Here is a 23,849-nt window from a genome sequence, read left to right on the forward strand (position 1 = left end):
ATTTATTCTTGAATTAGAGTTGTTGTTGCACATCACTTGTAGGAAATTTTGCAGCAACACAACTGTTGAAGGTTCTTCATCCAAATTTCGTTATGTCTGTGGGGATATTGTCCTCCTGTGTTCATCATTATCATGTCCCCTTGTGAGTAATAGTATCTGGGGGCTCCAACCATGATTCAATACTGGGAGTGCATTATGTGAGCCTTCACGCTGTCATTGTCATGCCATTATTGTTGTCATCATTGTCATTTCTGTCAGCCCAGTTGTCACTGCTTAGTGTGGCTGTTTAGGCTTTCTTTCGAATTGGCCTCTACAATTCTTCCGGTGGCTGCTTTGAAGCTGGAAAAGTTTTATCTTGTTGTTGTCTGCCTTATATGCTCAACATGTGACTTCACCTAGGTGCCACCTTGAAGTAATCCTTGATTGGCAGTTACATAAAGCCAGTAGTGACGGGTTGCTTCCTCATTTGCAGGGACAAGACTCACGTGGACTGGGCTCGCTCATGGCTCACTGTGCTGACAGAACTCCAAGCCTTTGTGAAGGAGCATCACCTGACTGGACTTGTGTGGAATCCCAAGGTAATGGTCGCCGAATCCCTTTGTCTCCTTAGTTGTGCTACAGTTAAAGGCCAACTGCAGCGAAATTGCACTTAGGCTAATTTGGTTATAAATGAGTAGCGAATACCACTGAAGCAATCTTTTCAAAGCTAAAGGGCTGGTAATTGTCCAATTGTGTTATTAGCAGCCTTTAAATAGAACCTATGCAGGTGATGCGTGTGCCTGTGGTGGTTAGCAGATATGACTTAAATCCCAGTACGTTGCCTCCAAGATTTTTCATCTGCGGATAGCCTTGGGTGCCACTTAATCTCGGAGCCCATGCCAGACACATGTGCTGGTTCTCAACTTTCTAGGTCATGCATTACTTCCTTCGAGTGGTAACGGTGGCATTTTTTTTTTCAGTTTCAGTACGAGTTTAAAGTTTTTCATGATGCATCCAGTCATGTTTCACGTATTAAATTTCGCATGGAGGCTGGTCTATATTTACAGCTTCTGAAACTCGGCTTTTTACATGATCCATAATTTTGTTGCAGTCCCCTTCAAAGGACATCGGGAAATAACTTGGTATAGTAAAGCTGTTTCTGCAGTGCTCCGCAGCATGTGTGGTGGACAATATCTTCTGTTGTTGGGCTGTTACATTCACAGTGAACAAATCTCGGTATAATAAATGCAGAGGTTCAGGAAACACTAGTTGGCCCACCACTGACACTGGGTAGTGAGGCATAGGCACTGTCTTATTCCACATGGCACATATAACAAAGAAAGGAGAATGGATGGAAGCCATAACCTGTCCTATGGCATAAACTTCGCTATTGTTAGGTTGTACTTTTTGAAACTGAGCTTCTGCAGTAAGGTTCGAGCTTGACTCCATCCTGTGTACTCTCTTGGCTGGAAACTAATCCCTTCGCTGTATAATCAGATAACAGATGGCAAGAAAGGTTCCCAGCAGAAAGCACTGAGAAAGACAGAAGGGACGACGACACAGTAGCCGTGTGTCATCTGCTGGAAACCTTTCTTTCTTTCTACGTGCATCCAATGAGCTCAGGCAAACACTATTCTCAAGATAACAGATGCGTTACTTAAACTTTTAAAGTGTCTAAATACAGTTTGTTGCTTGAAGGTGGAGGCAGTGCATACATTACAAACGAAAAAGTGTGACTGTTCCCTGGAATGTGCGCTGCAGGGTGGCGATGCCATGGCAATGGCAGGTACCGGTGGAGCGCCAGCTGCTGGTGCGGGAGGTCCCCCGCCTCCGCCGCCACCGCCACCGGCTGATTTCATGAACAACCAGATTCCCGCTGAAGACCCCCGAGCTGCTCTCTTCAGGGACCTCAACAAGGGAGAGGACATCAGCAGAGGTCAGCTGGATGCTGTGCATGCTGGAATTATTTGACAGCTGTGCCTGCGAATGGGTCACATTGAGGCAGCCGTGGGAGCAGATGAGAAAACTTTCACAGCTATATTACCAGGCTGCTGCTGCTGCTGCTACAAAGGCAACACTTGTCTCAAGCTTTTTGTGTCCCACGCCTTCAGTGTTCCAAGAAGTGAGAATGTAATACCAGCTGACCTTATCTTGCATTGTGCACATCGTCTGGCAGCTGGAGTTGCAAGTTTGGTTTCTAAGCAACACATTCCCCAGCATCGTTTGCATTCCGAGTGAGCAAAAAAAAAAAATCACCTCAAAGCGGTCCTGTAGCATGTAAAAGAACACGAAAGAGTACGCCACACCATTTACCCTTCGTGCACAGCATTGACCTTTTCCTTGGTTCTCGCCAATTCTTTGGAAAGCGTGCACAGTGCATGGCACTTATAACAATACCACTTGTACAACACTAACTTGCTGATGGCTCCTTCAGCTGCGAATGACGATAGACTGTTGCTATGTAGTATAATTGAAATGATGGTTTGTCTTCTTTGAATGCAAGTTGCAAGCTCTGCAGAAATGAATTCTAGGCCTCAGCATGTATGTTTCAACTATTTCTTGCCCAGCCGCATAATTACAAAATGCAATTTTCTATGGAGATTGCTCTGGGAGTGCTGCTTTGTTGTTTCACGAGAGGAACTAAAGTCTCGAGTTTGAAGCTTGCATAGAATTTATTGCACAGCTTAGGGCATTCCGACACAAGGAAGGAGCATCCATCAGCAACACTGATGGAGAGAAGCCCATTTAAGGCCAACTGCAATAAAATTTCACTTTGGCTAAATTTGTTATAAATGTCATAAAGCAGTATATGTACCACCTAACCAATCTATGCTATGCATCAGCATGGCCTTCGAGTTGAAGTAGTAACTTAACGTGATAAAATCTGCAGAGACAAGAAAAGTGGACGAAAGCAAGCGCTGCAGCTACGATTATGGAAAACCAACTAGCCCAACAATCAACTTTTCTGGCCTTCGAGATTTCTCGAACGTCATGCCGAGAGCCTCGCACTAAATCGTGCATCACTTCTCGCGAATGTAGTGATCGTGCTTTTTTCAGTATCAAAAACTGCTATTCTTGCTAGCTTTTCATGATGCAACGAGTCATATTTAAAACATCGCATTTTGCATGGAGGCTCCCCTATATCCAGATTATCTTAAACTAGGCTTTTTAGACGGTCCAAAATTTCGTTGCAGTTCGCCTTGAAGCTTCCTGTGCCACATTGTAATGCCTTTCCTAAAACAGTGCTTGTGGCACTAACATGGCACTATGCAAGGTGCTAGCATGGCACAGCAGACTTTTCATTGGGAGAGGAGGCCAGTTGTACTCTGCACTAAGATTCCTTTTTTTCCCCTTGTGATCACTGCGCAGAAAAAGCCTCAGTAGCATTTCCAGGTGTAGTTGCCACGAGTGGAGGGGATCATGGGCTTTGTCTACTATGTTGTGTATCGGAAGGGTAGAAGATCTGTCCAGATGTTCTAACACACAGTTAGTGATAGGATTTGACAGCATTACAGATAGACTGCATTGTACTTCGCCTCAGCTTCACGCATGATTCGCATCTCCTGCTTCTGTTCATGCTTGTGTGTTCACACCTTTTGTATACCCTATGCCACCATACTACTATACAACATACTGCACATTTTTCTGTTCTGTTCATCACAGTGCGTATAGACATGGCTGTGCTCAACCATATGCAGTAAGACCTTGTTGTAACAGTCAAATCAGACACACAAGTACCTTTGTTATAACTAATATTCATTATAAGGCCAGGGGCTAGCAGATAAGAGATAGAGGATGAAGTAGTGTGGTTACTGCCAATGGCTTCTGGCGCCATGTTCGTTATTCACCTGAATTTTCTGCATGTTTGTGCCACCTGCATTTGTGAACATTGGTTGGTGCCTGCTTCTGCTTCACTATAGCATATCCATTACACGCTGATATCAGCAACAAAATTTCATATTTAGTTCGTTATATTCGATAATTTATTGTGTTTCTGTTTGTGCATGGAGATTCAAGTGTAACAGCAGACTTGTAAATGCACCTTGCTGCTTACTTGCTTTCAAAAGTGATAGCCATATAATGTGAACACTGTGTTCCAAGCTGGGACTACTGTTTTCTGATTGAGAATGTTGCCATTACGTGTAAGTGGATGACTTCATAAATGCTGCGAGAGGCTAGCAGGGTCCATTGTTGAGAAGCTAGGCAAGCGCACTTCACTGCTGCGTTCCTCAGTGCTTACGTATGTGTGCATACTGGAAATGAATACTCTTGCAAAGCTTAGTCCCCTAGATGCTTGAAACCTAGCTGGGCTAAGCTAATGCTGTAAGGGCTGTTTCTTCAGTGAATGTTCTCGTGGAACTCTTGCTGCACTGTCTTGTCTTGCCGTAGCATGAAGTGCATCGCGTGGGTGTTGTGGTTATTGCAGGGCTGAAGAAAGTGAGCAGCGATCAGATGACTCACAAGAACCCCGCGTTGCGGGCTCAGGCACCCGTGGCCCCTAAGTCTGCGCCGGCACAACCGCCTGCGCGATTTGGCTCCAAGCCTTCCCAGGAGATCGCCAAGCCTCCCAAGCTGGAGCTGGAAGGAAAGAAGTGGTGTGTGGTGAGTACTAGTGCTGTTTCACTTAGAAGCACCCCGGAGGGAAATCTTTCAATTCCCAGCAGAATTCCCCGTGCAACAGCCCAATGCCTGACAGCTTTAACCATTAGGCCACAATTGCACGCATTCTTCTCTTGTGCCAGCGTCACTTTACTCTTTGAAATGATTGGCACCTGCATCACGTCGCATAATGCGCAGGAGCGTGTGCGCACGAGGCCATTTCAATTGGGCCACAGAAGTAAAGTAATTCTTGCCACTGTATCTCGCGTGCGTCACGTCTCATAGTGGCAAACTGCTTATAAACGCGAGAGCGTGCCAGTTGCTCCCATTCTTCCATAGTGGCAGCCAGTGCTTTGAGAAGCTGTGTTTGACTGCGCTGCCTTCAGGATTGGCCTATGTATTCCCCAGTCTTTTTCTCTTGGCAGCTGGCGCTACATACACTGTGACATTCTACCACTTTTAGGCATGGACCAAGTTGTAACAGAACAGGTTGTAATGTTCCTTCATCGAAGTGCAAAAAGAAAAAAAAAAACAAGTTGTCAAGCAATCACTGTTGTCTCGCTGCTGTCTTCACACACACACACTTGCATCACGCACACAATTGCTCACCTTTGACAGACACGGTCCATCTGGCAGCACTTTGTGGAACCTCAAACGATGCTGGATAGCTATTGCTGCCTGCAAAACGCTTCACGTAACATTTGATTCCCACAGCAAGCGCAACCTGCATAATTTGTGCAATTTGGTCATATGTGCAGCTCACATATATATGCAAGAGCTGTAGCTGTATTCAAAAGAGACATATAGAGAGACATATATGCAAGAGCTGTAGCTAGAGCAATAGATGAAGACAGTCGGCACTGTGTCCCACCTGTTTTAACTTGTTCACGATTATCTATGTGCTGCATTTCGCCAATTAGCCGAATGAAATGCAGTGGCAAAAATTTTGTGGGTGGTGGGATCGTTGCTTGTTGCAAGGGTGTACAGCAGGGCACAGGAAGGAATGTAATGCATTCATGCAGTTCAGTGAAGTGGTATTGTTTACACTGCTTCTCTGACAATGGCGCTGGTGTAACAGGCTCATAGCACGTGGACAAAGGCAAACCCACATGTAAAGAATTCTGTTTCTTTTGGCCGATTGTTTGTGGCCATTTTTAACTTCAAGAAACAGTTCTGGGAAGGAGCAGAATATAGATACAAAAAATTCGTGTTTATGAGGGAAGTTTCAATGCCACTCTCCTTGTCCAAAAGCCCTATGTTTCTCCGGTTCCTAAAGCAAGGTGCGATGCACATAGTACCGCGTATGGTCTCTGTGTTTACTTGTTTACTAAACTTGTCCTGCATTTGGAGCAGGAAAACGTCAAGGTAGGTGAAAATTCTTGGCTTGTGAACATGTCAAAGACAGGCTGTGTTTGTTAGCATCTTTTCTGTTGTTAAAGAGCAAGAGAACAATCAGACAAGTGAGTAAGGAATTGCAGGCTTAATTTAAATGTTGATGTTGCCATATTGTTGGGCAGGTTGCCCACTCTTGCAGAAATGTTGTGATGTTTGCTTGCTTTTCAAACATTTTTAATCCCTGTTAATTTGGAGTATTTTTCACCTCTGTTGAGTGCCTGACACACATACCTGCTTGTTTCTGCTGTTTGCAGGAGTACCAAGTGAACAACCAGAACATTGTGTTGGACCAGACCCTGATGAACCAGTCGGTGTGCATATACAAGTGTGTGAACTCTGTCATCCAGGTCAAGGGCAAGGTCAACTCCATTGTCATTGGTGAGACCACTTTTGATGTTTGTAGAGGCATATGTGGTACTCAGTTAATTTGACCTCGACCAAGAGTTACAGCCCTCGGCCATATGTTTCTACTGGGAAAAACGTTTTATTCTTATCCTAAAGGTTGCCTTTGTCATATAATTAAATTATATCACCTTTAATTATATAATTTAATTATATTGTATGGTCTTACCCCTGTGACGGCCTCAACGGTTACCCTCATCATGACACCAATGGCTACAGGGTCTAACTTTGAGGGGACTGTGAATGCAGTTAAGCTATCTCCCGCTAAAAATGCCGGTTTAGGCCTAGCTTCAGCAAAGTTGAAAGTGAGAACAGCAGCTCACAACGAGTGATTACTGCAATTATCAATTTTAATGTGCGCCGTAAATTGCCTGCACATTGCAATCTAATACATAGCGAGAACCACATTCATGGCATTAGCAACAGCCTACAATCAGGTAGCGTCGCCACCATTGTCATCACAACATGGTGGCAGAGCAAGTTCTTGCCTAGGATGACAACACAGTGGCACGCCAATTTGTCTTTGATTACGAAAGCTAAGTGGCTAACCTGCCCAGTGACTTGCGTTCGTTACAGTAAGAACTGGAAATGTGGTTAGTCTAGGCATAGGCCTCTATCCCATTCACATAGGTTGTGGAGCCATTCAGGAAATGCAGAATATAAAACTCGGTGAACTGTACAAAGGACATGTGGTGGTTTATATGTAGCAATAAAAAGCTGTTTGTGATTGATAATGATAGGCATTATAAATAAATTTCCATTTGGTGAGGCAAGCTTTACATGTATTATCTGATTTGTGACTGCCAGAATTTGAGGCATGCTACGTTTCTTTTTGTTTTGTTTTAAAATTGGGCGTTATAATTTGAGTGCACATTATTTTGCACTATGAACCTGTAAGAATTGGTTGCACATTTGATTCAGTGCTGGGTTAATCAGGTAAACACACTGCTGAATGAGCAGCGGCTTGTTCTGAAATTTTTTCTGCTTCTTTTAATTCTGCCTTCCAGCTAATGAAATCAATTCTGTTGATCCTGCTAAGCTTGAATTGATGGCAGTCAGCTGTATTAATTTGCAGTGTCCGAGTTTGTAAGCACATTTACACAATTCTTACTTTCTACACTGTTAGAGCAGTGTCTGAACTGTCTCTCTTGCAAGAACTTTTCTTTTTCAGTTATGGTTATTGTGTCACCATCCACAGTAGCAGTGATTAAAAACCACAACATTGCTGCTGCATTATAGGCATTGGTGTACCAAAATGGCCAGAAGGCAAGAAAGTTGGTGACACTTTGCTTCCTTTGACTCTTTTGAAGTTTTGGAGGATCGCTAAGCTTGCAGCAGGTGTTGGAAGAATGGTGTTTCACACTTAAATTGAGCTGTCTTTTGTAATATCAGTGAAAAAATAAAGGTTGATGTGGCACTTCGTGAATTCTGTACCATCTTTTTAAAACTTGCTGTCAGATGTGTGGTTGGAGGCTGTGTGTGCGCAGACATGGGTGGCAAGGAGTGACATTGCAGTATACATAAGCTACTGTTTACGTGTAATAAATTCAATTGGTAGTCAGCGCATGTCCTGTATCAAAGTGGTGCTGTAAAAGATGAAAAAAAAAGTAATAATAATAAAGCAGATCATAAAAACGCCATATGAATTATGAAGGTTTGAAGGTGCACCTAAGCATGTTCAACTGAAATTTTGAGCACGGGGCTTGTAGTGAATCTGCTCTCTGGCTCTACTCCAGCAGTGCTGAAGAGCCAGTCTTGGGCATGAACCTCTGCAGAGACATTCAAAATGGCATTCACTTTGTAGAGCGTGTGAATTTGTCAACCATAGAGGAATGCTGTGTATTGCAAAATGAGCCCCCTAAGTAGCACACACATTTCTACAGAACATGAATAATATAAAGAATATACCGGCTGCGGCGACCCAGTGACTGCTGCGGTGCACTCGGTGGCCGGATCCACAAGGTTGCAGGTTCGATTCCCGCCCATGGTGGCTGAATTTCGGAGGGGGCTGAATGCAAAAGCTCTCATGTACTGTGCTTTGGGGTGCGCAGTAAAGAAACACATGTGGGCAAATGATTTTGGAGCCCTCCACTACAACTTCCCTCATAACCCACTGCAGTTTCGGGACGCACCCACAATTTAATCTGATAATCAATACGCTTACATTACTCCTGGGAAATGTGTTGCACTAAGTGCTGCTATGGCATTGCACAAATACAGCATTACATTGTTTAATAATATGCATAATGCTTAAACATGTTGGCTCAACACAAATTCACCAGTTGGGACAACGGATCTTCAGTGTTCTTTTTTCATTGGATTTCAGACTCGTGCAAGAAGACTGCTGTGGTGTTTGAGGACATTGTGTCGGTGGTGGAGTTCATCAACTGCCAGAGTGTCAAGGCGCAGTCGATGGGCCGGGTGCCCACCATTGCGGTGGACAAGACGGACGGCGCGCACATCTACCTGTCGGACAAGTCTCTGGATGTTGAGGTGGTGACCTCCAAGTCATCGGAAGTGAATGTGTCTGTGCCCACGCCCAGTGGAGACTACGTAAGTTTCTGCCTTAAGTTTGTGGCATGCCTGGCTGCAGCGGATGGCCAGAATATCACTTGCATGTTGGCACAGAAGTGCGCTGCAGCAGCCTCTTGCTTGAACATACTGGAAGTTCCCCATGACGATTTAAGCTCGAATACTTTGCAGCTCTGGTTAAACTAAACAAATCACAAGGGTTTGGTTGGCCAGTGCTATTTTTATTGCAATTTGAAGACTTGTAATACAGACATTTCAGTCGTTAGTTTCCAAAGGAAAGTGACAGATTCTGAACCTGAAAAAAAAAAAAGGTTGTGTATTGCCAGAGGATTCTAAAGGTGTCGGGCACGGAGAATTTTATCCCAGTGTATTTTGGAATCCATCACAACTTGCTGGATGACAAATCCATCCTCCAAAGATTGTTACAGCTCCGTGTAGATTTTTACTATGTGGCTTTATCAGGTGTCTGTAGAAGAAGCATAAAGATGTGTGTTATATGTCTGTACAGGTGCTGTGAAAATTGCTTGAAGTACCCCTAACAACTGTAACAGCAAAACAATCGCTACTATAGCTAGCAGAGCTGCAGTGCAATCTTGTATTGCTTGCAATTTCGTGCTATTGCTTGTACAGTAGAACCTCAATGACACATCCTTGTTTGTCGCATTTTCCTAGCTCTTATTATGCTCTGAAGCACGAGTCCTATTAAGCTTTCATATGGTCGGGTGTATTGGCTTGTTGGCTGTTTCTTTTCCCGGTTCATACTTCCAAAAGTGACTATGGCGCACCACTGATGCGGCATCATTCACTTGCGGTGCTATGTTGCCTCCGAGGATGGCCCTTTTTGTTTGGAAGTTCACAAGGATTGCGATCATGTTCAGATCATTTCTGTTCGCTGATCTTAACAGTGCTCGTGAACTCAAAAGTGAAGAGGAGGCGAGTTAAGGCTCGAGGGGTCGCTCCACGCCAATGTTCACCAATGCTGTCTCGTTATCTTAATACCTCGTGCAGTTACTTTGACATACAAGGCTGCGCAAGAACAGAAAGAAGGGCTGCAAGTGCTCAAAAAGAGGCTGCCTAAGTGCCGGACAGAAATTGTACAAGCTTTAGTGTGGTTCACAGCTATGACTGCTCCAGAAAAAGTGCTTTAACATTCAATCTGCCAGGCAGTGATAATTCCCATTCAATTTCAAATAAGATCTTGTACCAGTGTAGCTCTTTTTCTCTCATCAATAGTGGTGCCAAAACTGATCAGATGTTATGTTTTCCCATGGCATTCATGCTTTTCCCATGGTCCCACAAAAGATGTATCATTGGTTGTTCTACTGTATGTACTTGCATATAAGTTGTGTGTGCTTGGTACTGTGTTATGTGCAACAAAGTTTTGTCATTCGTAAAAGAAGGGGATGACTTGTAGTTTCTTTTGTGTTGGATCCAGCGACAGACTTAATGCTCGAGAAATACTTTCAATTCACTATGGAACTTCAGACATAAGATTTCTGTAGCATGAAATACCCAACCCCTCTCAACCAAATGTGCATTGAGCCATATTTTTAAAATGTATTCTAATCGTATCTGACTGTGAGGCTGCATTGGCATGTTTACATTGTTGCTATACTTCATGCAGATGGAGATACCAGTTCCAGAGCAGTACAAGTCCATCTGGAACGGAAAGACCTTGACGACAAGCGTCATCGAGAAGGCGTAAGACTGCTCCAGAGGAGGCGTCACACGTCTTCCAACACCTCGTCTTCTCTGTGGCAGATCAGGAGCAAGCACCCCCTAATCAGTGCTGACGACGAAAACAAGAGTTCCAAAAACTTTTCTTCCTTTTCTGCCACGGTACATGACAGTGTCTGCTGTCTGGGCCAGACGGCACGCAGCATTACGAGCAAAGTTGCAGCGGCCCAAGTTTTTTTTCCCCCCCTATTTATGCGCGCGCAAAGCTGACCTCGTCAACTGACGGCCAGGTTGATCAGACTTCTGTCCTCCTCCGACATTTTGCACTTTTACACTCACCTCTCTCCTCTACTTTTTTTTTAACTAGTCAGAAATGGGGAAATGATTAAAAAAAAAAACATTCTAATTGTAATGTGTGGAGCGATGTGATTCTGAAACGCTTTTTTTTTTCTTGTGGAACGTGCCTGTGGAGCTTGTCTGAGGATTGCAACCGATTGCTCAATAAAGACGTCTGGGGCGGGCATCCAGTCTAGCGTGTGTTTTTTACAATGTGAAAAAGGTCATGCTAGCACTCTGCAGTAATATCCGAAATGTAGCTGACTTAGCTGGCAGAATTTTCAGTAACTTTATTAGCTAAGAGGCAGACTGGAAGACACATGTACCCCTTCCATAATACTACTTGGCCAAACCTGATGCCATGTGACACCAATGAATACTGAAGCCAAGAAAAGCTAAGAAAAAAACTTTAATGAATTGGACTCTATAATTCTTTGTAGATTAGGATTAGAGCTTAACTTTGTATACTGAGCATTGGAAAAGGGAAATAAAATAAAGGAAAGGCACCTCTGCCATCAGTGGGAGTTGTACCCACAACCTCCACATGTGTACTACAAGGTGAGCTACGATGATGGCTGTCCTCTGCTTATGTACGTATAATCTGGCCCTGGGACTCCCAGCCCCTGGAGGCAGTGGTGGCGAATGTGGAACATCCATTTGGGCACAGGCATTGCATAGTATGTGATCTTTCACAAAGCAACTGGCTAATAAACCCCTGTACGTTACCTCAAAGCATCAAGTTTGCTGCGGGACCATCACTATGTAATGAAGAAAACTAGTCAGTCTTTGTGAAGGTGGTACCCCCTGGTGGTGAGAACGTAATGAGTATGTAATGGGATAACAAGGAGGAATTGAGGAGCTTGATTTCAAGTTTACTGATCTCCAACTTCAAGGCACAATTTTGAATTCCAGCAAAGTGTTTTCTTTTTCAGTTGAGAACAATAGAATACACAGGTGAACATGTACACTGATCAGTTCTTATGGGCTTTGTCAGTGGGGGATAAGGTGCATGTCCATTGTTGACAAAAATCCTCATTGGCTCAAGCATCTTCACTTCAGTTCTAAATAGCTTGACCTGCTCAAGCTAAAAGTAGTGCCAACTGCTGGCAGCACTTCCTGGAGTGGACCGAGAGATTTACACGAGCCTTATGAGCCGCAATAAATTAAGTGGCTGTGTGACATTAGGTGCCAATCCGGGAGTGCGGTGTCTCTTTAAAGCCGTTTGCCCCTTTTCCTTTGCATGAACAATCGGAAGAAACCCACAATTGAGAAAGCAGTTATCACATCAAAGGACACGTCTGGGCGTAAATGTACACGCCTGTTCAGAATGGGAGAATGATGCGTGCAAGACACGTGTCGTCTACCAGCTGCTCCTGCCCCAAACCAGGTTTAGCTCGGTGGCGACACCAAAGCCTTCCGCTACATTTGGAAGCTCCAGGGGCTTTAGGATGTGCTGCAGCAGAAGAGCAAAGCTGAAGGGAGAGAAGGATAAATGAAGGGCAGGAAGGTTAACCAGGGCTCCAGGACTGAGCCCGGTTGGCTACCCTGCACTGGGGTAAAGGGAGGAAAAGATTAAGAGAATGAGTTAAACTCCAATATTGGTGTCGCCAACGTAAAGTTCTCTGCTCTGTATCTCAGATGATCGCTCAGTCTGGTAGCCTTCAAAAATTGGCAGCAGCGCTTTTGTGGCTTTTCGCAGCTGGACATGCCGAGACCATGGTCTAAAGATCTTGTACAACAAGGTCTTCCGTCTAGCTGGTTTAGAGCTGTGCAGAGGTCAAACCTTTCATTTTCAAAGGACTGGAAGTAGCACAGATGTTCTACAGTTTCTTTGCCACTAAGGCATTGCGTTTGGTGTTATCGGTCATTCCAATCAAGAGTGAGTATTCGTTGGTGATGCAACGCCTAGAGTAACAGGCAGCTGAGTGAAAGTGACATACTGAACACCGGGAACAGTGTAGCAAATGCCTGCATGCCGGCACAGATGCTCTGAACAACAAGAATGGCATGTATGACTCGTATTCCTTTTTCACACAATACCTCTCTGGCTATGATTCAGCCTACACACCGAACTGCTGCACAAAGCCAGGTATACAGTACTCGCCATTACCGTTGTTTGTGTGGTCTAAATCTGTACCCAGCCTGGCACGTGGTTCTGGCCCCCAGTCTTTTCAGAGGCCAAAGAAATCAAAGTGAGGCTTGCTATGAATGCTGAGGATGTATCCAAAATAGTAGAAGCAAAGAATGCCAGAAGAGCCAAGCTGGCTGAGTCAAACAAGGGTGTTGGTGTGCCACTAAAGTTGCAAAGTTAAGCAGAAATGCTATGCAGTTCATATGGTTTAACTAAGTAGGGCCACTCCCAATGCTTCTAGCGCTAATCAAGGGTACTTCTATGGCCATTGTAAAATCCCACCACATTGCTGAATTTTGAAATGGCGGCGTTTTGGTCCAGTTGAAGAGGACATATACTTAACAGCCCTCTGGACCTATCAGATTGGCAAAACGGCAAAATCCACAATACATCGAAATTTGACAATGTCCAGAACACTACCCCAAAACAGCACTGGCTGTTCTAATTCTGTGGTATTAGAGGAAGCTTCAGCCTGAGAGTTCCTATCTGCATACATAGGAAAGGACAAATCCGTTTTCCTTGGCAACCACTGCATGGAATTTGATGAGATGTGCTACATTTGAAAGAAAAAGTTAGGATCTAGTGGCTGTATAAAGTGGATTTTTGATTTAGGCCATCTATTTCTTGATGAAAATTGAGCCACAAATTTTCAGAGAGCGAAACTCAAATTTACAACTCTCTAACTCGGCAATCCAAAATGATATTGCAATTCTGTAAATTGCACCTAATTGTACATCTAAAGCAGATAAAAGTGACTGATCGTAGATGGCCCTCAAGTACACCATTAATGTGAACAGGGCTTTTGCATGACCCTCGTTAACTTTGTAAAAGATTCACTTAAGATATAAATTGACATATCAAATTTGTCCTCTTTAGATGTACTAAGGAATGCAGTTCAAAGAACTGCAATATTTCTTTTTGGTGCAGAGTTATGGTTTGGCAAACATTGTTCTATTTCTTTTATAATTAATTATTTTCGGCAATTTTCTTTAAAAAGTTCAGGCTCCACATCAAAATACCACTTACAACAGTCGCTAGAATTTAACTATATCTTTCCAATGCAACCGATTCCATTAAAATTGGTCCAGGGGTTATCTCGGAAAGCACTTCTACGTTTTGCATAGGCTGCAAGCTAAAGCTTCCTATTAACTCAAAAGTGAGAAGACATGGTCGAGCTTGCCGACGTCCTGGGTGCCAGTTGAATCACTTTTTGTGAAGCTTTATTGAGTGAGAAGAAATAGGGGAATCCGAAGGGCTGCATAGTTTGTTAGTCACGACCATACAACTGACAATGGAGGCAGCAAAAGCATAGGGGAAACTATTTGTCAATTGAAATGTACAAATGTACTACTAGGGCAACGAAAAGATTACTTGTTGCAGGCGAGGATTGAACCCACATCCTTGGATTACACGTGCAGTGCTTTAGTAACTATTAAGCTACCGCGGCACTACCCATCCATCCACTTACATATATGTATGTGTGCACACAATCTGACTTTTGCAGTGTTAGCCAGAATCCCTTATGGCCAACGCAGTAGATGATCCTTTTAACCACATCTGTCAGGTGGTGTGTGAATTTAGCAGCAGGCGTATGGCAGGTAAACACCAGTATGCTACTTCATGGCATCAAGACTGCCAAATTCAAGACCCTTGCTCTGCAATGAGCCGAAAGAAATAAGGGGAACCAAAGGCTTGATTGCTTTTATTCCTTCCACACAGGTATATCTTTAGTAACTGCAAACAACCTGAAGTTGACCACTTTGTATTTTTTCCCGATGGCAAGTATGGTTAGTAAGGCACTTTTATTTGTAGTACAGTAGACCTCCGTTAATTCGACTTTGGTTAGTTTGGTTAATTCGATCCCGAGTAAAGGTCCCGGTTGACACCCATACATTTCTATGGGCCAAAACTTTAGTTACTTCAATCATAAATCGGCAATCCCTGGATAATCGGAACTTGACTGTTTGGCAGGAATGCGCCTGATCTCAATGGTGACCCCAATGGCCACAGCGCTTGTCTTGGGAGTTTTTATAGGGGACAGTGAACATGTCGATCTCCTGCCTAAAAAGCACAAATTTTTGGCCTGCCCTAGGAAAAATTTCAATTGAAAATGCTAGCTAACAGTGAAATATAACAAATTTACTAGATTCTAACCCATGCTTTCTTTTCCCTAGAAAATTGTTAAAAAAATTGCCTGCACGGTGCAGTTGCATACGAAACCAAAACCGTGTACAGGGCATTCACAATAGCCTGCCGTCAGGGCCAGTTTAGCGAGCATCATCGCCTTTGACATTGCAAAATGGCACCAAAGTTTTCACTTACTATGACTACGACATGCCGCTTTCAATGTTTGATTATGAAAGCTCATTTAAATTCATTTTACATGCTAAGCTAGCAGCAACAAGTCAAGTCGCACATTTCTGGTGTTCTGAAGAACTACATACATAACAGAACGAACTAGCAAAGTGGTCAGTGTAGGCATGGGCCGCTCATCGGTTTGCGGCTCTGCAGAGGCATTTGATAAATGTGGAATATCAAATGCGCAGCAGACCAGTAGAGGACAATTTGTGGTTCATAGACGGTCATCAAGTACTGTCAAGAGCGACTACAATGGATATTAAGCGTAAGTAAATTTCCTTCAGCGAAAATAAAGATTCATGTTCTTTCGCCGATTGCCAGCGCTGGAGGCATGCTACATATTGTTAAAATCGGGTGCGCATTAAATTTATACTTACTTCAGGAGCTTTAATGTAATTTCTATATTAGTTCTCTACTTTAAGTCCATAGATTTGCGTATGCATTAGATACTGGGGCAAGTTAGGATCGGGCAAATACTGGTAAATGAAACAGCAGTGTGCTTTAGTAATTTTTCAGTCTCTTGTTATAATCGATTCACCGGATAATTGGACAAATTTCGACAGCCCCTTAGGTATCAAATTAAAAGAAGCCGACTGTACTCCGATTTGTAGTACTGAAACATGGTCCATGCTTTTTATGTGGCCACTACCCGGGGCAAGAACTGCAATAGAGATGTTTAGGCTAGGAGATGCAAGCGACTTGGATACTAAGAACCCAATGGTGGTTGTGTTCTGCTGTAAACCAAGCAGCTTGCATCCCCTTATCGAAAACTTTCTAGTGCCTTGACCCTGTCTACGTGACCTGTTGGGCAAGTGGCTAGTTCTTAGTGTAATAACACCTATGGGCATTATGCTCTGTGAGCTCTGTCAGTCCTATGAATGAGCGACACAGACGCAAGAGATGTGCCTGCTTCCAAGAACAGGATATGGAGGAAAAAAATAAATCCCCAGAATGCAGACACTGTTGACAGTTCTTAGAAAGAGTAAGAAAGAAACTAAGTAAGAAAAAGTAAGAAACAAACTAATGATCCACAACCGATTTAATGAGCTGTCCACAGTTTCTCGCTATTTTGGCATGTGCCGAGACATGTATGGCTTAACCTTCGTGACAAGAATACAAATGCTGGTAAAAAAAAAAAAATTAAATTATGGGGTTTTACGTGCCAAAACCACTTTGTGATTATGAGGCACGCCGTAGTGGAGGACTCCGGAAATTTTGACCACCTGGGGTTCTTTAACGTGCACCTAAATCTAAACATACGGGGTGTTTTCGCATTTCGCCCCCATCGAAATGCGGCCGCTGTGGCTGGGATTCGATCCCGCGACCTCGTGCTCAGCAGCGCAACACGATAGCCACCGGGCAACCACGGCGGGTATAAATGCTGTTAGGATCAACCAGGTTTTCAAGGACAGCCAACGGTTAGCAGATGTCATATGGATATTCTCGCTCTCTACACCAGGTTGTTTAAGGTACTCTATTAAGGCAATGCATTTTGGTGCTAACTTAGCTTGCATACTACGTCCATTGTATAACTGTTCTATCTGAGAACAGACCACATATTTACGTACACAACTTTATTGTAAAAAATTGTAGAACAGTTGTAAAATACAAATATAAAATTCTTGTTATAAACAATGGGTGCACATGATGACAGTGAATAAATTTGACAAACCTAATTGCTTGGAATTTTACATTGTGCTTAACACTCCATTCAGTAATCAGGTGTGCAAACTCAACACTTAGTGTCTTATGACAACAGAATGGCAAGGTGTAAACGTAGCATATTACAAGAGATGTACACGAGGGCCTCCAATGGACGCAGCTCAGATGAGGAACACAATCTCGTCGGAGAGCATGACCTGGTTGTCGTCCATCATGCGCTGGATGGCGATGTCGATCTCCTCCTGGGTGAATGGTTCCACGTGCTCTTCTTTGGCCAGGAAGTCCATGATGTTGGACATGGGCTGCGACTGGGTGTGGGTGTCCTTGAAGAGCTTGCCCAGGAGGTTGCGGAACTTGCTCATCCTGGCATCGGCACATGCAGAGGTGTATCCAACGTTATAAACAAAAGACACTTTCAACCACTGTGCAACACCACTTAATTTGAATCACCAAAATGACGCTCGTCACTAAATTTTCTTCTGCATTGAAATACAGCTAAAGAGTCAAGGAGAGAATAATTGGCACACAGTGGTGATGCAAGGAACCAATGTGAAGAAGAAAGAAATGTTTAAATGTTCATCACATTGTGTGCCTAATTCACCCACGCTTATCAGCAGATATCAGCAGTGAAAAATGATAGAAAATGTCCAATGCCGAGCAAACGAATACAGTAAAACCTCGTTAATTCGAACTCGGTTTATTCGAAATCCCGCGAAATTCAAAGGTTTTTGGCGGTCCCAACAGTTTGCATGCAAATTTTGCCGGATAATTTGAACAGCCAGCATTCCCATATCCAGATAGTATGTCAATTTAAACCATGGCCTCCATGATCTGCAACAAAAAAATTAGTGTGCCAGTCTCTGAGGCCAGTATAGTTGCCAGAGTGGCAGTCAGGTGGCACTTTAAATCAACTTTCTGTTTCCGGTGAATGGTTGTGCGCAGTTTTGTAGAGTGTAGCGGCGGTAAAGTGAAGTGCTGTGCACTGTAAGCAGACTGGAGGACGCAGCCTACGGTGCGGCTAACTACCGCGCCAAGCAGTCACGCATCAATGACTACCGTATTTACATGATTGTAAGTCGACCACTTTCTTTAAATTTGAAAATCTGAAGTGGGGGGTCGACTTACAATCGAAACCAAAACATGGCAACACCAAAAAAGCAAGACCAACGGGAGCTACAACGTAGTTAGAATTTTATGTTTGCTCTATGGCCCTACCCATAGCTTTTTGCTATCCCGCATGTTTGTTCACTTTTCGGAAGGGTTTTTCAACGTATTTGAGAGTTTTACAGTGCACACAACACTCATGAGGGGGTGTCGATAGCTGATGGAAGCGCCGCTGTTCTATGCGCGGCGGCACCCTCAGTACGGCGGCGCTTGTGGGGAGTATTGGTAGTTCATGGAAGAGCAGACACCACTCACTGGTTTCTCTTTGCCTGTTGCGCTTAGCTATCTCTATAGTTTGACAAAAGGCATTGGTTTGACGCGTTCCACTTGACTGCCGGCTACGTGCTGCTTCTATGCTTCCCCAGTCATCATGAGTGCTCCAGGCCCACTAATCATTCGGCACTCGTTCACAGCAGCGTTCAAGGGGGCTGCCATCCTTTACGCCGAAGAAACAAATCACTGCGCAGCGGGCCGCAAGTTCGATGTTTCTGAACGGGTGGTGCGAGAGTGGCGACTGCAGCGAAGCGAAATTTGCACCTGTGACGGCAAGTGAGTAATTTCTCGCGTGCCGAAGTCTGGACGCTTTCCGGAGCTGTAGGCTAAGCTTGCGGCGTACGTCGCTGAAATGCACAATCGGTCCCTGCCAGTGAAGTGCGACATGGTCATGAAACAAGGCCAGGTCTTCGCCTTTTAAGGACCTGCTCCGCTGTGAGTACAAGTGGCTGGCGGCAGAAGACCGCGAAATTACGCCAACCGGACATGTCAAAAGAGCCTCCCTGACGGCTGCATGTGGTTGGGTGCATTCAGCGTGGGCTGCTGTTCCACAACATGTCGTGGAGCGGTCGTTTGCCAAACGTGAAATTTCGCGGGACGACGACGCGCTGTGGGATGGACCGTAGGAACGATGACGATGGCAGCATTAGTGAAGATGAGTAGTCCAGTGACCATGTCAGCTACTAATAAATTTTCGTTATCGAATGCGCCCTCAAGTATGCTCTCCTTTTTTTTTTTTCCTGTCACGCGATATGGGGGGTGGGGTCGACTTACATTCGAGTCGCCTTACAATAGTGTAAATATGGTAGTTCAAGTGACCTTTTTTCAAGCGAAATAAAGGTGCAGTATTGATACAGCCACATTTCGCATGTTTATTTCTCGTTTTTCGTCCATTTTTGATAATTCGAAAACCCGGTTAATTCGATGATTTTTCGTGGTCCGACGGATTTCGAATTAACGAGGTTTTACTGTATATTTTCCAAACATGTCTGCCTCGTGAAATAATACCTCTGAGGCATCGGGTTCAGCTTCTGGTTTGGCCAGGTACGGCCATTCAGTACCTATGACAAAATCCACGTGGCTTTCACAATCAGCGCCAACAGTGCTGCTGCTGATGTGCCTACTGTCCTACTGTCCGTGTTCGCAATGTCTAACAAAGTGCTGCCAATGGTGAGCTGAAAATCTGAACGATCAGTAAAAGACAGCACTTCTTCGAAAGTGTCAGCATGTCCTGGCTGGTACCTATAACTAGGGGTGTGCGAAGAACTTTCAAATAACATATTGAATAGTGTCCTAATCGATTCGATCTTCTAATCTAATAGTCACTATTCGTAAATGTGAATATTTTTCTAATACTTTTTGAATATTTCATAACCTCAACTGCGCCCAATTAAACGTAAGATAGAAGCAAAAGTATGGTAAATTTTCACCCCAGCCAGCATAGTATGAACATAAAACCTGAGAACTTGTGTAATGGAACAGGCCATATCACTTAGGTAGCCATACGTTACAGGCTATACAGCGATCATTTACACTCCCTGAAGAGTCCTGTGCATGAGAAGAAACTGCCTGTTTGCTCCTAATGCTCCATTTGTGCTTTTCATAAACATTTCATAACATAATATGTAATGGCAGAAACTTGCTAAATTTGAGAAGACTAGGATTTGAACATGATTTTATGTTAATTGTGATAACAGCTGTTCATTATTCGAAAACTATTCAATATTCGATTTGCTTCCGGCCTTATCAGATTTATATTCAATTCTCTCTCAAAAATCACTATTTGCACACCCCTACCTTTAACCCTTTGATGATCACAATTCTTTCATGAAATGAGTCCTCCAAGGGTCAATTTGTTTTTACTGCAATGTTAAATTCTTCCAAGTAACTTATTTTGAGAAATAACAAGCAAATACTTCTTTTATAGAGCAATAAAGCAAAAAAAATGAATCTAATGCCTGCACTATTTACAAAATGTTTTGTTCAGAAGATACATAAACTAGCATATTTTTTTACACGTGATAAAAGTCACACAACTTCATTATATGTTTCGAGTATATTTGGCACAACTAGGGCACATATTTTAGGATGTTCCATGTCGTTCTCCATCCTCGTCACTTGTCACACCAAAGGCCAATCCCAGCATAGACGACGGCACGGCAGCTTTCGAGCTAAAACCAACAACAAAGGGCCAGACCAATGGAAAATGAAGTGGATAGATAGAGAACAGGGCCCCAGGAAAGTGTGGCCGCATTGAAAAGAAAGCACACTATGTCAGTGCCTGTAGCCTGTATAGAAACTCAGTGGTGTGAACCCATTAGAAAAACAAAGCAAAAGCGAAGTGAGAAACTTCGAGTAATTGTTTGATCGCTAGACAACATTCTATCACTAGACGAGATTCTATCAGTTTTCACACGCCTCGCAAAAAATTACGCATGCATGGCAGAATTGCCAGTTTGTGAGCGCCTCCCTTTGAACAATCGTACACCTACGTAAAAGCCACACGGGCAAGCATTCCGTGGTAATGCTCTCGGAGATAAGGAACAAGATAGCAGTTCATTCTTGCGAAGCCTGTAATTTGAAACGACGTGCACAACAATGCCAGCGGGTAACGTGAGCACGTGGCAACAAACCAGTTGAGACGAAGTAACCCCTAAGCCACCACTGTGGCGGCCACTTTAGAGCGAAGCGAAAAATTAAATAAAGGGGAAGCAGACGAGTGGCACTGCAATAAGCTTTTTTTTTTTTTAGAAGTCGAGAGGGTGCAACACCTCCACAGCAACGCTAGGCAGCACATCGTTTCAAAAATGCACGAAACGTTTGGTTGCTGCCGTACATGCACGTCCATGGATATTTGACACCTGTTTCCGCCAGCAGCACTGCACAGTGGTGACCTTCAAAGGGTGGCAAGCCAAAGACGGACACACTGAGGTTACATTGCTTGCAAACATGAATGGCTTACTGTCTACCCACCTCTTATTCACCTGTTAGCATCAAGCATTGGTCAGTTACTTGTACTACTTGTACTCTTTCTCTTGATCAGAGAAGCAGTGCTCCATGCTTTCATGGCCATTCAAGTGTGACTGCTTACCTATCAATGACTGCACAGGCGCACGGTTACACATTATCTGAGGTTAGAATATTTGGCGTGGGTAATCTTATGAACTGAAATAACGAAAAGGCATGATTAATAGAAATGCACCGTCACCTGCCAAAGTTATCAAATTCGTGAAAAAGTCTTAATATTAACAAAAGTGCACTCATTGTGGGACTCATCCTTGTGCTTATAGCAGAAAGTAATTTTCTTTTCCTTCAGAATTTTCAAAGATTGCATGCACGTGTGTGGCAGCTCAGACACAGACCTTTGCGTGGAGATTGCTGCGGCACTGTCCCTGAGATCGGCAGCCCTCGATGTAGACGGCTCGTCCTTGCGAGGTCTCTTTGGCCGCATTGTTTTGTCTGCAAAAGTACAGTCGAATTGTAGCTTTGGAAGCACCGCCACTAAGGTTCTTCACCACTCCCACTCCACTGTGCATGCAACAAAGATGGACCCTGTCTCTGTAACAAAGGCACAGTAACATGGTGATTTAGAATACCAGAAAGTGTGCGTGGGTGGAAAGCAGGCCATTTCAGCAATGACGCTGTCCACAGCAGGCATGCTGAGAGTACGTCATTGGAAACCAACAACCTGCACTTCGGCATTCCCTGCGCAATACTTAAAGACACGAATTAAATGGTTTGGCTGGGAGACGTGGATGTCCTCGTCTAAGTTTACTCTACTATGTACCCATTTGCTTGTAAGTAGAGTGTTGCACGGCGTTGCATTGCGTGCAGCTTATGCTTTACACACAAAGCACATGTGTAATTATGAACTGTACAGTGTTAATGTGAGACATCTTACATAAAAATTATTGTTCGAGCCTGGATAATTGGAAAAGTCGAGAATAGGCAAGTTAAACAAGAGTTCGTACACATGTTCGTGAAACTTGGGGCAGAGTTCAAGCAAGAGCTAGTATCCACAGCAGCAGAAAAGATAGACAAGCGAATATGAGAATGTCAGAATTATAAAACATACTTCATGCACACAAATACACATAATGAAGAAAAATGTGAGAAGGGATTTAGAGCAAATAAACACAGCCCAAACAGATTAAAGTGAGCCTTGCAATACCTCTCACCAACCTGGTTGCTTGCTTGCCTCCAACCTCTTTATCACTTTTTTTCTCATAAATGAGCTCCGTATCTGGCCCGTTGAAACACTAGAAGCAAATGTGTTTCTCGGCCTTTCACATGCAGCCATTTGGCAATGCAACTCGTACAACTAAACTGACATTCCAATTGTGGCTTCCAAATTCATTGAAGCTGTTGTAAAGATTTCAGTGCTAAAGTAACATTGCATACTTATAGAGGTCAGAAATTTGGGAGAGGACAAATGGGGACAAGGAGGGGTATGATTTTGCTAGACTTTTAAAGCACATTAAAATAAACTTGACTTTCTTGCACAATCGCAACCAATTGCACCTTCTCGTACTTGGGTGCATAATCTGTTCTCTCTTAGAGCTCCCTTTTTTTTCAGAAACATTGAAAAAAAAAAAAAAAAAGAAAGACAACGATGGAGTACAAGCTTCACATTCGAGTTTTTTTCTTGTATGCACAGCAGACAAGTTTTAGCACTGTTAACCTTTGTAAAATTCTTGTCGGACATACTTAGCGCAGTGTTCTTATGCTTAATAGCAACGTTGACGACTCTTCAAGCACACTTCGCAGTTCTGTGAAATTAGCTAATGGATAAAAGTGAGCGCCACAGTCAAACTACGCAGAATGAGAAAGCAAGCAAATGGGAGAGCAAAGGTGTTGTATCACGCCAGTTGCCAATAGCGCCTTCTGCGACTAGCGTTGCTGCAGCGGCCTCGCTGCCTCCGTTCAGTCGTGCCACAGACACCTAACTTTCCAGTACTCCAAGTATACTACAGTAACAATGACAGCCTCAGCTACGAGGAATAGGCAACTGTAACCAGAAAAAGCTTATGTGATGGCTTGCTATAAATTGTGCATATATTAACAAAATAAGGGCTTTCTCAGTATACTGCTCAGAAGTCTAAAAAGATCTTTTTTTCGGAAAATCAAGCTGTTACCACTTGTAAGTCTGAACAACTGCTCAAATTGCTTGGCAAGTTCACAACGAAATACAACCTCAGAAAAACAACACATGGAGAATGTCTTGTTAAATATACTAGCAGTTGTAATGTAAGTTGTAATATACTAGCTACTAATTGCTAACTGCTAACTTGCTAATTGTAAGTTGTAAATATACTAGCGAATTGAAATGCCTTCATGTCTA

General features: G+C 43.5%; 2 protein-coding genes across 4 annotated transcripts in view; one reads left to right on the forward strand and one right to left on the reverse strand.

Annotated features, from left to right (window-relative positions):
• capt (adenylyl cyclase-associated protein 1) overlaps positions 1-11,107 on the forward strand; it is a 37,117-nt gene extending 26,010 nt beyond the window's left edge. For all 3 annotated transcript variants that reach the window (XM_050184778.3, XM_072287918.1, XM_050184777.2), the window contains exons 7-12: positions 473-578; positions 1,741-1,915; positions 4,406-4,581; positions 6,228-6,351; positions 8,702-8,928; positions 10,532-11,107. In XM_050184778.3, coding sequence (XP_050040735.1) covers positions 473-578; positions 1,741-1,915; positions 4,406-4,581; positions 6,228-6,351; positions 8,702-8,928; positions 10,532-10,612 — 889 coding nt within the window. In that variant the 3' untranslated portion in view covers positions 10,613-11,107. The remainder of the gene's footprint in view (positions 1-472; positions 579-1,740; positions 1,916-4,405; positions 4,582-6,227; positions 6,352-8,701; positions 8,929-10,531) is intronic.
• Positions 11,108-16,968: 5,861 nt separating this feature from the next.
• Mcm3 (minichromosome maintenance 3) overlaps positions 16,969-23,849 on the reverse strand; it is a 39,281-nt gene continuing 32,400 nt past the window's right edge. Inside the window, exons 17-18 of the mRNA XM_050184782.3 lie at positions 21,871-21,967; positions 16,969-17,434 (exon numbers count right to left, since the gene is read on the reverse strand). Coding sequence (XP_050040739.1) covers positions 17,233-17,434; positions 21,871-21,967 — 299 coding nt within the window. The 3' untranslated portion in view covers positions 16,969-17,232. The remainder of the gene's footprint in view (positions 17,435-21,870; positions 21,968-23,849) is intronic.

Source organism: Dermacentor andersoni, chromosome 4 (genome assembly GCF_023375885.2).
Source record: "Dermacentor andersoni chromosome 4, qqDerAnde1_hic_scaffold, whole genome shotgun sequence".
Taxonomy (NCBI): Eukaryota; Metazoa; Arthropoda; class Arachnida; order Ixodida; family Ixodidae; genus Dermacentor; species Dermacentor andersoni.